Genomic DNA, 17760 nt, shown 5'->3' with positions numbered 1-17760 from the left:
TCACTCTAATTGGTTCCCATGTTTGACGTACTGCAGAGGTCCGTCGATGACTGGGTAAAATCTACATCCATCAAACTGTCAGTGCAGAAGGAACTCTCCCAAATCCATTGATTCATTGTCGTAGCTATGATATTTGTTTATATCTAAATTGCGAAGACGCATTTAGTGGACCATGTATCGGTTAATAGCCACACTTACAGCTGTCTTACTCTGCAGTCCGGTTATATTTGGGAAAACTGTATCGGGACTTTTCAAGAGCGATACAGCGAGAGAGCAGAATGGGCAATACATCACAAAATTCATGTACCATGGTAGGTCTACGGCTGGCGACAGCAGCTTGACGTAGTGGCGAGCGGCTTGCGGGTATATATAGATGCGCACACATCAATGAAATGCTGTGATGATGCATGCTTTTTGAAGGGTATTTTAGAAATACCATGCTCGGATCTGTGATTGCTGTCAGTGCTTTGTTAAAAGCAACACATCTTGCTTTGAGTTACCTCTAGTCAACAAGAGTTGTATATGTTTTCTTAATTTAGCCTACCCTGTCTAGTCACAGTCACATTCACTAAGGACGTGGAGCGATCCACATTGTGTGCAGATTATGGGAAATTGCAGGTTCCACATGGTTCAAAGTTCAAACCACAAATGCAGTGATTGTAGCTGGTTGCTGTCCAGACCTATGTTTCAGAGACCCATCACAGTAAATGCAAATCTGGCCCTGAGAGAAACAGGTTTCCAAGTCTGATAGGCAACCTGGTAGTCTGATAGGCAACCTGGTAGTCTGATAGGCAACCTGGTAGTCTGATAGGCAACCTGATAGTCTGATAGGCAACTTTTTCCTTCTTCTCATCTCTTGTTTTTCTCCCTCTCTGTCTCACTCTTCCAGGGGGTAATGGTCTGATAGTGTGCAGGCTGGAGAATGCTCCCCTGGCTGTGGAGAAGGAGTCTAGGCTGCTGCTCTTTCAGGACATGGAGGAAGGCTTCGACAACCTCAGCTGCCTTGACCGCCTCTCCAAAGCAGAGCTTTCCAGTGAGTTGTACGCAGCATAATGGAGTTAAACATTTGCCAATATTGTTTTGCCTTGTGTTTTTTTACACCATGTTCTTGAGCGATATTGCTGTCACCAGGGTTTTACTAACTGGATATTGAGCATTTGTATACCCAGTTAGTAGCAGCTATCTTGAAACGTAATGAAAGTGAAAGCCACACACTCTCCTCATTGCTGTGACATTTATTCGCCGCTAACCTTACGCCTATATATGCCATTTAGCTGACGCTCTTATCCAAAGCGACTTACATTGCAGTGATTGCACACATTTTTCAGTATGTATGGTCCCGGCAGGAATCAAACCCACAACCCAAGGGTGTTAGCACCATGCTCTACCAGCTGAGCCACAGAGCTACCCGCCTCAATAGCCTTCCTCAGGGTGTGTAACAGCTATCTTAGAAGAAACACTCTGTGTCATTCAGGACCTCACTGTCTCTGTCATGAACTGGTGTACCTCTCCATGTCCACTCCCTCTCCTCAGTCCACCTGAGTCAGGAGGAGCACAACCAGACCATCCCCCACCAGTCCTCCCCCCAGGCGTGGCACGCCCTCTACGCAGACCGCTACACCTGCCAGGAGAGTGAAGTCATCCCTGCGCAGGGAGACTTGAGCTTCCACATCCTACTGTTCAACCCGGACGCTGCAGGGAACCCCCTGGAACACTTCAGTGCTGAGGAGGCAGGTCAGCAAGAGTCTTAACAACTCCCTGCCAGCTTCAATAACCTCCCGATGCCTACAAACAGGGGCGTACACCGACTCAGAGTTAGGCAAACTGTCCCTCACATTGCAAGGGATCTGTTTTGCTTCACGCTCAATTCTACTGCATCATAAATAGCGGTAATAGGATAGCATGTATGATGAGTCCTCGCTCCTCACTCCGCAACCCCCCCCCCCCTTCTTCCTTTGTTCTCCCTCTCGTCTCAGGCCTGCATAGTTTCTACTTCCTGTTGATCCTGGCGTACTTTGTGGCGTCCTGTATCTACGTGCAGCCCCTATGGCAGGCCCTGCGTAAGGGTGGTCCCATGCACACTGTACTGAAGGTGCTCTCTACAGCCCTGGCTCTGCAGGGGGTCTCTTCCCTCTTCAACTTCATGCACCTGGCCAGGTGAGAGACAGCCACAGTTGCATAACAACAGCCCTGCTTTGGTTTATATCTGTTACTGTGTGAAAGGTCACAAAGTATTGAACTGTTTCACTTCTGTCTTACTATGTTGTTTTTGTGAGTACATTTTTGCTGTGTGTGTGTATGGTGAGTAACCAAACTCTTGTCTCCTCACAGGTATGCTAGGGATGGGGTAGGCATACCCCTCATGGGCAGCTTGGCTGAGTGTGAGTGTTTCTTACCTTTTAGCCCCCCCCCCCCCACCACCACCACCTCTTTTCTCCTGCTTCCGATTTTATGGAGAAAAAAAAAAGTTTCTGACGGTGCTCATATGTGGTTCCCTCTCCAGTCTCTGACATGGTGTCCCAGGTGTCCATGCTGTACCTGCTGCTGAGTCTGTGTGTGGGTTGGACCCTCAGCAGAGGCAGGAAGCCCCAGAGCAGACCCCTACAGTGGGACTCCTCCCCTGCATCCAAGGCCCTGGCAATGGGAGGGGTCGCCACACAGGTCAGAGCCTATCCATGACCCTTAACCCTGACCTTTGACCCCCCAGGCCCTCACTTTAAACCCTAAGCTGTTCAACACTCTCATACTACTCTAACCCATAACCCCCACACTCAACATGCTCCCCATTGCCATGACTAATATCAGTATCAGTAGTAGTAGTAGTAGTGAGTTGGATTAGTTCCTCCTCAGGGCATGCTTGTGATTGTCAATGCTCCTTTTGACTCCCTGCCTGTTCACCTGTCTGGCCTTCAGGGGGCGCTGCTGCTGTGGGAGCAGTATGAGGAGACCGAACACCACAGCTACCATGCCCAGCGCAGCATAGCAGGTCTATTACTCATAGCTCTACGTATATGTCTGGCTCTGCTTCTGGCCTCGGTGCTGTACCAGATCATCAGCTCAGAGAGGAGCGCCCTCAAAAGAGACTTCTACCTCAGCTTTGCAAAGGTAAGCACGCCGCAGAGAAATAGAATGCATAGAATTCCCGTCTTCAGCTTTCTTTGTGATGTTGGACCCATTTAGGGGTACAGATCAGACTTAAGCAAACTGTCCTCCATGTACTGTAGGCACCCGACGATCTAACACAAAATCAATGCCATCTGCCTGACTCCAACATGTTCTCTCTCAGGGCTGTTTCCTCTGGTTCCTGTGCCATCCTGTCCTAGTGCTCCTTTCTGCCATCTTCAGTGAGCATCAGAGAGAAAAGGTGAGAGATGAAAACACACTCTGCATACAGAACACTCACTGTATGTTTACGAAGTACGAGACATTTAATGAAATTGAATACATTTTGGTTGGCGTGTTGTATTTGTGTCTATAGGTGGTAACCATCGGTGTGATTCTGTGCCAGTCCATATCGGTCGTGATCCTCTACCAACTGTTCCTGTCTCGGAGTCTGTACTGGGAGGTCTCCTCTCTCTCCTCCGTCACGCTGCCACTCACTATGTCCAGAGGTACCCGGGGACGCTACTGACCCCTTGCAGAGGGGAACACATTTACTGTGACACCACTGAGGGGGAAGGGAAACACTGTGACACCCACAGTTAAAGGGTCAATCCCCTCCACTCCACTCACTCACAGGGGGAAGATGAGGAGGAAGTTGGATGGGATGAAGAGGAGGATGTTGGAAGACACCGAAATATATAGAAGAGTGTAGGAGTGACTACCTGCCTGTGCATGTAACTGAATAGCACACTTACTTGATCCATGTGTAGGTCTGATCAGATAGGTACTGTATGAATGGCACAGTAGCCCTCCCCAATCATGGAGCGACGAGGGGGAGATGTGACATTAAGGACACATCAAAAACCGCTCAAGATAGTAACTCCAGAGACTAATTTGTTAGTGTAAAACATATGATAGCATTTCCAATTGGAGTTTGTATTATAAATATGTGGTTTGCAATTGTATTTCTAATTGCAACTATTGCTGGATTACCTAAACACTACCACCAGTGCAAAGTTTGCACTTGTTATTTTATTTTCAGAAGGGAATAAAGAACAAAAGTGAAGAAACATGAAACTGTCTTGACACTTGACCTCATGTTCTTATTTTTCCCTTTGATCTTTATTTTATCTTTGGGTCATCCTTTAATGTCTTGTTTCCTCATGAAAATACCAGATGTGTTCATTTTTAGTACCGAGGATAAGAGTCCATAATTGTTTGATTGAATTGTACTGTGGATGTACAGTTAATGTTGGTCTGTTTTTCTGATTTAGAACCATCTCCATGTTGGGTTATATTTAACAAAATGGCCACATGCTAAAGTTGTACTGCTGTTTTGTTCCATTATTGTCAATTTCCATGTGTTTTGTGAGAAGTTTTGGTTTAGGGTTTGCTGAAGCTAAAACAGCATTACATGGAACTTTCAGTGAAAGTTTAAAGAAATCTGTGTATAGTCCCCAGCACAACAACATGGCTGTCATGCATGTCTGAGAAATGATATTGTTATTATTATGTGCATCAATTTGGGAATTATACTTGAATATGAATGCTTGGTATTGTTTTATTTGAACTAGACATGTGCAATGACAATGCAATCCTGTGCCTGAGATGACAATCATTTAGTCAGTGGAGAGAGGGGCCTCATGTTGTGTGTGCAATAGGATAGGACTGTTTATGCTGAGATATTAAAGGAAATGGCCAATGGGAAGGTGTTCAATGTTTTTGTTAAGCATGTTTTATTGGACTGCATAAATTAATGACTACATTTTTTGTTGTTGTAAATAAACATGTCATGCATATAATAATAAAATTGAATTTATACATTTCTTAATTAATGTATAAATTAAGTCTGCATAATAAGCCTACCATTGATAGTGGTTCTACATGAGACATGAGCTGCAACTGTGCGACTCAAAGCAATCGGCATCAGACGAGAGTAAAAGGAGTTTGGAGGAATCAATGCAGTTCTATAAACAGTTGGGGGGCAGCCGTTCTTTTGAACTCTTAGTTGGCATTCACAGCAAAAGCGCAAGAACGGTGTTGTGCCGAACGAGCCTTTGGGCTATATTTGAACATCGTAAAAAACAGTCTTACCGCAAACGCGGGCGCAGGCGGTGGATGGTGGCGCTAGGGTGTGTGTCCGAAATATTATTACTATGTTCACGGTCAGAATTTTTTCAGCACAACGGATGGCACTCGGCCTGCTCATTGTCATGAATACGCTTCTATTACCGCTACTCCACCCAGAGACAGCATTCCAGCGCTGTGCTAACTTCACCTGTTACCACTGCCACAAACTGCATTAAGCAGCAAGTGTCTTCGTTACGGGAGGCACTTCTCATGGCCAACCATCAGTTGATGGCTGTGTTATTTGGTGGTTATTCAAAGAGAAACAATGTTTTGTTGAAGATTTCAATAGCCCTGCAATCAGAATTGCACTTAATTGTCCAACGAGAGACTGCACAGATACACTGCCTCCACCTGTTCTCCTAGCCTAGTCTGAATTGTAGTTTTTAAGTCAAACAAGCTCATTGTTTTTCAATGGAGGACGCGTCTGTGCTTCCTACGGTTTATCCTACTTAGTTATAAAGGCTAATATTAACTAATCTTGATTTGGTCCTAAGTAGGACCAAATATGTGTCACTCTCAGGATTTTTTTACCAGCTACCAGCTCTGTCTTGAAATCTCACCCTGTCACCGAGGGTACTTCCTTTGAGAAGTCACACATCTGACAGGCACCAATAATATCAGCACTTAACCTTTAATTATGGTATGTGTCAATGAAATAGGTCAATAGTGGAACATAACATGGAAACATCTTGTTGGAGGTGGTTATTATTTCTCAGAATTCTGAGTAGGTTTACTTGGAACTACCCCCACAACCACAGACATTGATGGGAAAGAGGTGGTGGGTCTAACGAACGAACAAACCACAACCGACAGTTTGAAAATGCAAGCCCTTTATATAGTGACTGAGGCTTTCTACAGACTAGTGGTTCCCTACAGACTGGAGCCAGGAAGCCATCTTGGGTCTTTTCAGGGCACCGGTTACACAGGGCTATTTATGACCCCAGGCACACTGAGACAGTGTGAGCTGACAGGATTAATACACACAAGGCATATTTTTTGCAATGCCACTATTCATTTCTTTCATACACGTGCCAGTGGTCTAGCAGCACATACATTATTGTCAGAGTGATTAACATAGTAATATAATAATATAATATATGCCTTTTATCCAAAGCGACTTACATGGTAAGATTGTACATAGTAGTGTATTGTCAGAGCTTTTTAACAATAACATGTTACACTGTAATGGGAGTATTCCCACTGCTCATCTTTGGTCAAAAGACCTCTGAGTACAACTGAATGACTGAGTCAACTGACACTTTGAGACTCCACCACAGCTCACCAACACAGTACTCTCCTACTACAGCAGGAGTTCTCTACCTCCGCTTGATCTAGGTCATGGGCAACCACAAGCCCCTGAATGCAGGTACGTGTATAGTACAAAAGCCCACATGGACAGGCAAACATACACCCAACAAAAAACAATAGGGCATTGGTCTATATAAGAATCAGATTCTTTTTTATTATAGAAGAGACCATTGTTCTACGGATCTTGGTAAATATGCACAGTTCATGTAAATTGCATGTGTCCTTATTGCACTACAGAAATGTTCTGAATGACACGTTCTGCATACACAATATATTGCATTGGGAATTATCAAAGACAGCTATAACTCATAAAGAATCTGTTGACATTAGCTTCATCAACAATAGTCATTTAGCATTTTTGTTCATGACCACAAACTGCAGGCCTCAGATTAAAAACCTTACATCAACTTAGACCAAAGTTAAACAGTTGAGACCACGTCAACATACTGTATACACATTGAAAATGATTACATAAACAACATGATCAGAATGGATCCTTCAAAAAGGATTGATCATCCACTGTATTTCTGTAGATACAGACTTAGCCATGTAAAACCTCAGGGAACTTAAAGAAAGTACATTGTTGGGGCACTGAAAAAGGACATTTACAATTGAAAGGAATACATTTTAGTTTACTTTTGTTCAATGCATATGTCAAAGTAGTTGTTAATCATCTCTGATGTAATAAACACTAAGCATTTTGTCTTGGGGCTAATTTAGTCAGGGGGTTGCTAAGCTTGATGTCAAAATGCAAATTCATGTTTGAACACTTCGGGCAACTTGTGCTTGTAATGAACAATACAACAGTACATACTATAAAGAGAAGTAGATGAAGAGGAAGACTCCCACAGAGCAGACCAGTAGCAGGCCCAGGTTGAGGATGAGTTTGGTTCTGGGCAGCTCGTGGAGCATCTCCTGAAGCAGACTCTCCTCCTCCTGGGCGGATCTGGGCGGGGCCTTTTCTAGCTTCTCCTTAAACCCACAGAACCACTCCAGAATCTTCATACACCGGCCGCTCTCCTCTTCCCCAAACTCCTCTTCCTCCGTCACCATTCCAGGGCATGTCAGTGTTGTCGCATGGCCGCCATTTTGGGCCTCCAGATTTGTGGGTGTGATGTCACCCTTACCGGTGTGAACCCGCAGATTGTCATCCAGCCCATTGATACCGTTATCAAGGTCTTTAGCCGTATTTTTTCCCAGACAGCCGTTCCCATCGCTGTGGGCGTGGTTTTGAGGGCTCAGCTTGCACATTTCTTCCTTGTCTTTCTCTTTGCTTGGGGTTGTATTCCTCGTGTGTAGCCCCCAGTAGGTGGTAGTGTGGACCTGCTCTTTGCAGGGTGGAGGGGTACAGAGACTAACCACCACCATCACCAGCCCAGAGATCCAGAACAGCCCAGCCGCCACATACATAAAATGGATGTCTTTGATAAAAGATGGCCGATCATCAGGCTCATCGCAGTGAGGCTCTCTGTACACAAACGCCAGGGCCAGCCTTATCGCCCCCAGCACAAACCCTGTCATGCCTCCCCAGAATGCCCCTGTCTCGTTGCAGCGACGCCACAGGATGCCCAACAAGAAGAGGGCAGCGATGGGCGGGGTTAGGTAGTCTGACACTTCCTGGATGTAGTAGAACATCTGTCCCCCCTGCATCTCGATGATGACGGGCACCCAGGCGATGCTGATCGCCACCATGAAAACCACAAACAGACGCCCGACCACCATCAACTCCCTTGACGACGCTCGCTCACGGACCATTTTGTAAATGTCCAGGGTAAAGATGGTGCTGGCGGAGTTAAAGATGGAGTCCAGGTCGCTCATGAGAGCTGCGATCATCACGGCCATCATCAGACCACGCAGCCCAACGGGCATCACTGACATCACCAAGCGAGGATATGCCACGTTTGAACATCCTGCCTTCGAGCCGCACACCTCCATGCAGTGCTCTGGGCTGATGCAAATCAGCTCATCCGCAAACAGGATCCGCGAGATCATCCCAGGGATGACGATAATGAACATGGGAAGGATCTTCAGGAAGCCAGCCATTAGTGTGGAGCCTTTAGCATGGGCGATGTTACGTGCGGCTAGCACCCTCTGAACAATTACCTGGTCAGCACACCAGTACCAGATGGAGGCCGGGGTCTGACCCAGGAGGAAGCCTAGCCAGGGGAGATCAGGGTCCAGAGGCCCTCTCAGGATCCTCAGAGACTGGGGTTTAGGCTCGATGTGGCACGAGTTGGTGTAGGTGAGGTTGCTGGGTGATGCTAATAATATGCCAGTAATGTTTGGGGTGGCTTGCATGTACTTGGTCATGACCCCTTCCAGCCCACCGACTTTGACCAGGCTTATAGCGGTCAGGCATAGCGCTCCGCCAATCATCAGGAACGCCTGGAGGGTGTCTGTGTAGATGACCGCAACCAAACCACCAGTGACGGTTAGCAGTGCGGTCATGGTGATGAGAAGGATGACTGACAGGTAGAGGTTCCAGCCCAGGGACTCCTGGATGAACAGCGCTCCAGAGTAGAGGTCCACAGAGAGCTTGGTAAAGATGTAGAGCAGAAGAGAGAGAGCAGCGAAGTACACTTTGAGTCGTCTACCCCCGAAACGTTTGGCCAGGTACTCAGGCATGGTGTAGACCCCAGACTGGATGTACACTGGGATAAAGACCCAGCCCAGGAGTTGGAGTAACAGGATGGCATTGAACTCCCAGGCAGCAACTCCAAATCCACTAGCTGCTCCAGAACCGGCCAGGCCAATGAAATGCTCACTGCCGATGTTGCTGACGAACAGAGACGCACCGATCACGGCCCAGTTCATAGAGCGGCCGGCCAGGAAGTAACCGCTGACTGTGCTCCGATTGGCTCTCCACATGGCGTAAAAGCCAATAGCGAGAACCAGGATAAAGTACAGCACCACAACTACGATGTCCGCTGCCTCCATAGTGGGAGCCATCTTGGACAGTGGCGGAGTCACCGGACGTAGCTGTGGAGATCGCTGCTTGAGTTAGTGATCAGGACCCCTACCACTTTAGTCATTCACTTCTTCCACCAATCCCAATTCTATGTCAGATGACAGTGTCAAATTCACAAACTCCACTGTTTTGTGTTACTGTATAAAATGCAGTTCACGGCCAATGGGATATATGGCCAAAATATATTTTTTAGATTAAGAGAAAGTTGAAAGACACATGAAGCTTGTTATTTCTGGGCCAGTTCAAGTTTTGGTGAGGTATTCCAATATCCATACAATAACCTGAGGATTGTCAGATCAGTTAACTGGAGGAAGCAGGTCATCCTTGACAGTCCTGCAAGAGAGCACAAACACAAAAACACTCAGAAAAAAAGTTAGGAAAATATGGAGAAGGAATCCTGTACAACACTGCCATGCTTTGATGATTCGTTTCAACTGCAATAATCTAAAGACAACAGACTCTTCTGTGGGAGCTCTAAATGAGAATTATTTCAAAAGAAAGACCGCAAATGATTGAGCACAATGAATACAGTGCATACACTTTCGGAAATATCAAACATAACAGTATGGGGCATGTCCTTAGCCCAAAGGCACCTCCTCACATTTGTGTACTCAAACCAACAAGCTCTGCACAGTTCAATAGGTTCACCCTTAGACTGCCTCACATTTGAACACTCAAAGGTTAACCAACGACTGCTCTACATAGCTGTGCAAATATTCTGCCAATTATAACCGTACACTAGCCCATCGTCTTGAGGTACTGTAGAAAGTTTGTACATATTTGTTGTATTCAGATGTGACTCAGGTTTCCTCTAATAGTGCCAGAGGACGCTGTTTGTTCACGTGGGTTATTTTTTGGAGCTGCCTGTCACACAGCGATGTGTCTTACTTACTGTAGTCTAATGTGCTCGTGAATCAATGGCTCTGATGTAGGAGTCAACGTGTTGCAGTTGACTTATATAAAGTTTATCTGTATGACAATCATGGCCTTGAACAACTAGCCTATCTTTCTACTTTTTCCCCCACTTACAAGAAGTCAAATAGGTCAACGATGCTATAGAGTGTATGTGTCCTGCCTTTGGTTTTGCTAAAATGTTGCAGGCTAGCAACTTGGTGTTCAGGATTAGTGAGGAGTCAATGCCTGAAAATTAGAATGTATTCATCAGTAATTTATTTATCAGCTTTACAAAAGTGTAGACCTAAAGTAATTCTCTCCGCTCTATCAATGCGTTCTAATACTTCAATATTATAGCATATACAGTATTCATAATTTACTCCCAAACGAACCCTACTCAGGAAGTAATGGTAACAACTGAGATGTGGAATGTTGGAATGTTGGAATTCTCCGTTGGAACTGTAATCGTTCTGTGCGTAAATGCGCGTAAAAGCGCGCACATCTAACCAGGGCGCTCACCCGCCCTCAGGGTGAAGAATAGACGGAGTTGATCGATCTATTGAACTGATACAAAAGTGACAATAGAACTCGTTTGTTTGAGAACTGGGTGCCAAATTGGATTTTAGACTACCGGTGCTCTTCCCATTCAGCACAATATGTCTTATCGCATGTTTTCACGACAATACAACAATTAACTATATCTTTGATACGATCTTTGATCGAACTTACCTTGTCCAGAACCCCGACTGATCTCTCAGATACCGCTAACGTCTCCAGGTGCGCGCTGCATCAATCAAGCTCAAGGTAGGACGACTCTCCATGTCGGCTCCAACTGGACGTTTCAACATTTCGTTTGACAGCATCGTTCCGTTTATGTAGGATGATCAGTCCCCCACCTTTGGCGATGACGTAAGTGCACGCAGGTTTTACGCACAATTGCTGAGATCTTCTCACTGTAACCACATTTTGGTTTAGCCCCATCAGTTCCCATCGTACGAGTTTTTGTTTGGCTTGTTTTTGTGTGGCTTTAGAAATTAAATATTTCCTCAGGGTTAAATGCATTCATTTTCTAATTCATATTCCTGTGCTCAGGTGCACACAATCATCTTGTCATAATGTTCTGTAGAGAACAATACGTCATTGGCCATGGAATTACAGTTCCAAACATGGTTGCACTTGATAATCATTTGGGGCATTCAGGCCTTCATCCTTTATTGACATCCTTTCATAACTGCCAGCCAGTAACCTCTTTACACTTCATAACTGTTAGTTAAAGTTACACATGTAGAATGTTATCCCATTCCCTCGAAAATGGTTTAATCACTAAACCAAACTTTTTTTTTTCCCAATTGAGACAGCACACACACTGGCATAGTTAGTCACTGATAAACTCCCCTACATCTTATTACCTATTACCCTGACCTGGTCAGTCATTATTACATCATGAATGTGCATTTTTTCATCCCTCAACCATTGCTTACTATGGAGTTGTGTGCAGCCTAGCTCAATGACCCAGTGTGTCTAGATCATCTTTCACACAGAAACGAAAATAAATGCAAGCTTGTACTTACCTTAATAGCAGTTCCAAATAATGAGCCTGTTTCCAATATTCTGTCAGGCCCACAGTGACAAGCTCATACATGCAATCTCATAGTTATTTAGTTTCAATTCTGTCTTTCAGATAGAGATTGATTTTTACAACCACACCCTAGCCACACCACAGTAACCAACCACTTCTCCATCAGTTAAACAGTTAAGACACAGAACATGCTAAATCCTTTCTGGTTTTGTCCCATTTGTAAGAGACCAGATTTTGTGACACTTCATTCGACTGCACCCTTATGGTAAATGTACTTCCATCCTCCCTGGATCAGGAGAGCTGGGCTGAGTTCCACTACACATTTACATTTACATTTACATTTATGGCATTTAGCAGACGGCTTTATCCAAAGCGACTTACAACAAATACATTTGTTTAAGTAAGTGAATCATCTATCCATCAGTCATCATAAGACAAAGTAATCAATGCTCAGACCAGGGGCCATAGGCAGTCACAATGCTAGAAGAAGGATTTTAAAATTATTTTATTATTATTCTTTTTTATTAGCAGGAGAGAAACTTGTACAGGGGGGGTAGTGGGGGTGAAGAGGTCTTTAGGACACACCAACTACACCTAAAGGCTTCCTCTCCTTGGGCGCATCTCAAGTCTGTGTGCCTCCTTTCACAGTCTTCTCTCTTTGATTTAGATGTCAGGAGATGTGAAAGCTGGGAATCACCCACTCAGCTCCATCACATCAATGCAGATGAGGGAAAACGGAGAGTGAGAGGAAGCCCCCCCCGTTGACTATTTTCTAGTGTCCTTCTGGCTGATCAATGTCACCAGATAGACACTAGATGGCAGTGTTGCTTTGCTAATAACAGCAGTAGTCAACACCTTGACTGTAAGTAATGGTAATATGTCTTATACCTAGGCCTATACAGAGAACAAAAGTGGAGCAGGCAGGAAACACTTGTGTTCAGGAAGTGGCTATTTTTAACTCAACCGTTATTGTGTAAAAGGAAGTCTATAAGAGAGATATAGAGTAGGAGCCAGGTGTCAGTTACGGTCTGTGTATACTATAGGTGGTGACAGGTGAGAGGTCTAAAGGTATCCAGTGCATCATGGGTAATATACAGTATTGGCAGATCAAAACGGTAGGCGTACATTCATTGTTTCACTTATGTGCGGACAAACAATACTGACACTACTCAGTATTTACCAAGACAGTCCCTTATTATAATGATTGTGAAGACAACAAGTGTCTTTCTCTCACCACAGGCCATAGCAATAGAATAACATATATACACCATTTAGCTGACGTTTTTATCCAAAGTGACTTACATTGAGTGCATACAGTTTTCAGTATATATGGTCCAAGCGGGAATCAAACCCACAACCTAAGCGTTGTTAGCGCCATGCTCTACCAACTTACTAACCAACGTCTGACTCACTTACTGTACATTAAATGTTCTACACTCACACTAGCAGGGAGACGACTTCAAAAGGTCATGCAATGTTTATGGTCCACCGTTACCATGGAAACAAGCGTGTTGACATTATATCATTGCCTTCGTCCCCCAACGACAGTGAGGGGAACCAAGAGGCCCATGGGAAAAAGCGGGAGAGATAGAAAAGAATATTAAGAAGAAAGAAACCTGACAGACACAGAAAAGTAGATTCAACATCGGCTATATTGATACTCAGTCTGGGAGCGTTGAGCAGGAGAAAGGGATAGCTGAGGAACAGACAAAGGGCCTTTGACCTCAGTGAACCCGGTCCGGAATTAATTTCCTACATAGCAGTGTAAGTGTGTGTGAGAAAGCCTTTCTGACAGTGCAGACATCCTTACATGCCATCTGATGTAGACATACACAAGACTATTAAGACCCTTAACACTCAATAGAGGAGAACATTGTTAGTGTGGGAATGTTTCTGTCCTGTGTTAGGGTTAGGGTTAGGGTTAGTGCACGATCAGTTCTATACTTTATCTGTGGTACTTTGGAGCAGAGTGCATATTATATGAACATCACAAGAGAAACCCCCTTTTCAAAAATACTTTCTAGTTTCTAGCATAAAATAAAACAAAATGTGAATAAAAGTAAGATGCCCAAAGATAAGCTGTCCCAATGCAATTATGTGCGGAGAACAATAAGACAATGGTTTGTCTACTGGCACTTTGTCCACCCTCTCTCTTTCCCTTAAGCCAGACAGAGTTGTTTTAAAGGAGAAGGGATTTGAGGGCGTCTTGTTGTCTGGAGACATCCGATCTGCTCACTGACCAGAGGAACTTAGAGAGTCAGCTGTTTTAACACGCAGATCCCCCTGACTAGACTCAACTCACAGCAAGATGGGGGGCGAGAGAGAGAGAGTGTATGTGTGTGTGGGGGGAGGGGGAGGGGGAGGGAGAGAGAGAGAGTGTATGTGTGTGTGGGGGGAGGGGGAGAAAAACAGAGAGAGAAAGAGAGAGAGTATGTGAGTAGGATCAAAAAGAGGGACATGAGAGACAGGATGAAAGAGAGGTAGAAAGAAATATGGAGAAATGGTGAAAGAAAAGAGTGGGAGGAAATGATGGACAAGCAGCATACTGTTACTGTATGTTGAGCTCATACTCTTTTATATAGTCCCAGTAGTGTTAAATGGCTTCCTTTCCTCAGCTGTCTGAAGTGGCGTCTTCCTCTTGAACTGGTTATCTCAGTTCCTCGTAGGCATACGTTAGGTAAACACATACTGCTTTCACTACCTCTAGGGTCTCAGATAACCCCAAATGAGGGTGAGGAAACAAAGAGAGTATGCCACTTTACACTATTGAGATGCACCCTAAAGCAGCCAGCTGTCCCATTCTCTCAAACCAGGCGGGTCATTGTCTTTTGACGGGTGTTGTCACTCTGGAGCGATGCCGCCATGCCTGAACTGCTATCAGTGTGGACAGAGTAGCGCTATCTGTCGCAGGACAATGATCAGGCGGTGTTGAAGGAAAGTAGTCAAAGAAAGGAAGCTAGGTTAGATGAATGGGTCATGGCCGCAGAGAGCCTGTGAGGGAGTAAGTGTGGGGTTAATCTAATAAGAGGCCTTGGTTCACTGAGCCATCCTGTGCATCTCTGAGACGCAATGCTAACAGCTGAGCCATGCAGAGAACCTGACCTAAATATTCCCATGGGGCCAGAAGGCATAACAATGGCCAGAGTAACCGTAGGCCTTGATATATATATATGTATATATATGTGTGTGTGTGTGTGTGTGTGTGTAGGCCCGATTGACGGCTAATAAGCACCACTATGTGTGGGCTGTGGTCTGAGGCGCTCTCTCGCAGTGGTGTGGTAATAGGGGCTAGTATGCAATGCATTGCCAAATCAATACCTTACCACCAGGCAGGATATGAGCAGTCACAGAGCATTCATAATGGGTTATGACAACCGTATGAATGGATCTGCAGTACGATAAACATTGCACAGACGTAGCCACAGTAGCAGAGGTTCAGAGAACTACGTTTGAAAAAAGAATACATTTGATCATGGAAATTGATGATGGTAGGGCGACTGAGTCTGTGTGTGTGTGTGTGTGTGTGTGTGTGTGTGTGTGTGTGTGTGCATTGAATATGAATGGAATATCTCGACTTTGGTCATGATGTGTAATTTGCTCTATACATGATGTCTTTTACTATAGTCACTTGAGTTTATACCCTGAAGGGACATATAGCGAATGATGTATGGACCAAGTCAAGTATGTAACATTCCAACCATGCATCCCAGGCAACACGATTCACACAGGGTACAGGAAATATGTCCACCCATAGGAAACCCATAGGATTTTTAGTACTGCATTAACGAGCTCATTTCAGCCTCTTTATTTCAGGTGCACATTGCATTCAAGTTAATTAATTTCCTTGCATTGTGATGAAGTTTCTATACCCTTTGTGGCCGTTGCGAACTCCAACAATGGGCCACGCGTCATGGACTTGGTCCATACTGTACACAGATACTGGAGTCAGGGAGAGGAAGCCACTTTAGACTAGACTGAGAAGCACGCAGTAGAGTTTTGACTCTGACACGAGGACCCAGGAGAAGTTGGCACAGGGAGTAAGCCGTCCTACACAACCATACATGGACAAGGCATACTCCACCAAGCAGTGTCACACTACTGCAATGTGTGGATGTGGATATGTGTGTGTGTGTGTGTGTGGTCAAATTGTGTGCACTGTGAGAATCACAGCTGTATCATAACTGCCTGCGTGTAAAGTCAACACTAATACAGTGTATGCGCATGAGTGTGTGTGTGTGTGTGTGTGTGTGTGTGTGTGTGTGTGTGTATGAGGGGAGCCATATGTCCTACCCTATCCTCAACTTGCTCTTTCCCCCCTCAGCCACACACTTGCAGTCTGTTGACATAGTTGCCATGGGGACTAAGAGGTGTTGACGAGTCGCCGCCGCATTCCGGGGCAAGGCCCCCCCCCCTCCTCCCCCCTCCCCCCCCCCCTCTCAAGTTTAACATTTACTCTAAGGAGTCAGTATGCACCATGACACCACTCTGTGCTCACACCAGTCTGTGTGTGTGAGGTATGCGTCATCTTGGGGGGGATTTCAAGAAGCTCGATCTGCGAGTGACCGTCACTGAATTCTGGTGAACTAACACATATAATACAGTAGAATTATATTTATATATAATACAGTAGAAGACTGTCAGCCATCAGCACTTCGCCCTCGTAAACACACTCTAAAAGAAATACGCTTGTTACTACACTAATTAGTGTTTCTCTCCCCCACATTGTATGGGGGTCAAAGTTACTGTCTCTAGGTTCCACAACCAGGATCTCTGATGGAGTGCGCACACACACACACACACACACACACACACACACACACTGTTTATTCTATGCTAGCTGGCTAGAACACACTGGTCTTGCACGGGGGAAGAGCTGCTGTTATGGAAAATACACGGATAGAACTGTTTTCAGGTTATACACTTTCTTATGACTGATATAACTTGTGTAAATACTGTGATTACATTTTCTCTTGCCACACCTCTAAAGTTCTATAGCCATTGTTTTGAGAAATGGCGGATAATTACAATATGGATAGCGGTGGTTTTGGAGGGAGTAGTGGGGGGAGAGCAAGAACGAAGGAACAGGCCCATATTGCCGCCAGGAAGGTGGATAAGTGTGAAGTGTTGAACGCCGATTGATCAGTAAAAAAGTGCTGATTGATCAGTAAGAAAGTCTTCCCATTGTTCATTTTCTCCTGCCCCCTCTCACGTAAGCACAAGCTTGTCGGTGATAGCCTTGGCGGCGCCTACCATTATGTTTACTCTGTATAAAAGACAACCCTGATAATCGCCTCTTCAGTCTTGTGCTGAACAGACCCCCGGAATTACACTGGGCTGCTGTTAATTGCCTCTTGTTTGCAAGCAATAAATACCGGACTCAGATATTGTGGCTACTCAGGACTTATTTCTTGATTCTTACCTCCGAAGAGCTAAAGTACAGAGTGGCAAATCCTAGACTTCCAACACACCGCTCACGGATGCTGTTGTAAACTCCTGCTCATGGATTTCAGGCAAACAAGCCGATCCCAGAGATAAGTAGGAGGCCCATAAACAGGCAGTTCAAACAAGGCGTTATTAAATGATTTGTGTCCAGAGGAAACACACATCACCAAAGGGAGGAACAAAAACTGGGTCAGTTGGACCATGTATTAGAGAGCATCAAGAGATCATGAGGGGGAGAGAAAGGGAGAAAAGAAGAGAAGAAAGAAAGAGAGGGAGAGATACAGAGGGGAGGGAGAGACATGGAGAGAAAAGGAACACAAAAGAGAGGAGAAAGCAG

At 45.0% G+C, this 17760-nt stretch overlaps 2 protein-coding genes across 2 annotated transcripts; one reads left to right on the top strand and one right to left on the bottom strand.

Annotated features, from left to right (window-relative positions):
• Positions 1-103: 103 nt before the first annotated feature.
• On the top strand, positions 104-4912 carry gpr180 (G protein-coupled receptor 180). The gene is made up of 9 exons (XM_083684629.1): positions 104-311; positions 890-1033; positions 1534-1734; positions 1977-2157; positions 2332-2381; positions 2504-2661; positions 2914-3105; positions 3287-3364; positions 3479-4912. Exons 1-9 carry the CDS (start codon positions 173-175, stop codon positions 3629-3631), a joined length of 1296 nt encoding a protein of 431 aa, XP_083540755.1. The 5' UTR covers positions 104-172; the 3' UTR covers positions 3632-4912.
• A 2218-nt stretch (positions 4913-7130) lies between these two features.
• Positions 7131-9658, bottom strand: LOC310815048 (sodium/myo-inositol cotransporter-like). Its single transcript, XM_083684659.1, has one exon. It carries the CDS (start codon positions 9487-9489, stop codon positions 7354-7356), a length of 2136 nt encoding a protein of 711 aa, XP_083540785.1. The 5' UTR covers positions 9490-9658; the 3' UTR covers positions 7131-7353.
• Positions 9659-17760: the final 8102 nt, after the last annotated feature.

Source organism: Argentina silus (assembly GCF_951799395.1).
Source record: "Argentina silus genome assembly, chromosome: 14".
NCBI lineage: Eukaryota > Metazoa > Chordata > Actinopteri > Argentiniformes > Argentinidae > Argentina > Argentina silus.
This window is presented reverse-complemented; position numbering and strand designations above follow the sequence as displayed.

Coding starts and splice junctions, on each gene's coding strand:
- gpr180 (XM_083684629.1), top strand. CDS start 173: ATGTATCGGTTAATAGCCACACTTACAGCTGTCTTACTCTGCAGTCCG. Junction 2,662..2,913: donor TGGGAGGGGTCGCCACACAG/GTCAGAGCCTAT, acceptor TCTGGCCTTCAG/GGGGCGCTGCTGCTGTGGGA. Junction 3,106..3,286: donor TCTACCTCAGCTTTGCAAAG/GTAAGCACGCCG, acceptor GTTCTCTCTCAG/GGCTGTTTCCTCTGGTTCCT.
- LOC310815048 (XM_083684659.1), bottom strand. CDS start 9,489: ATGGCTCCCACTATGGAGGCAGCGGACATCGTAGTTGTGGTGCTGTAC.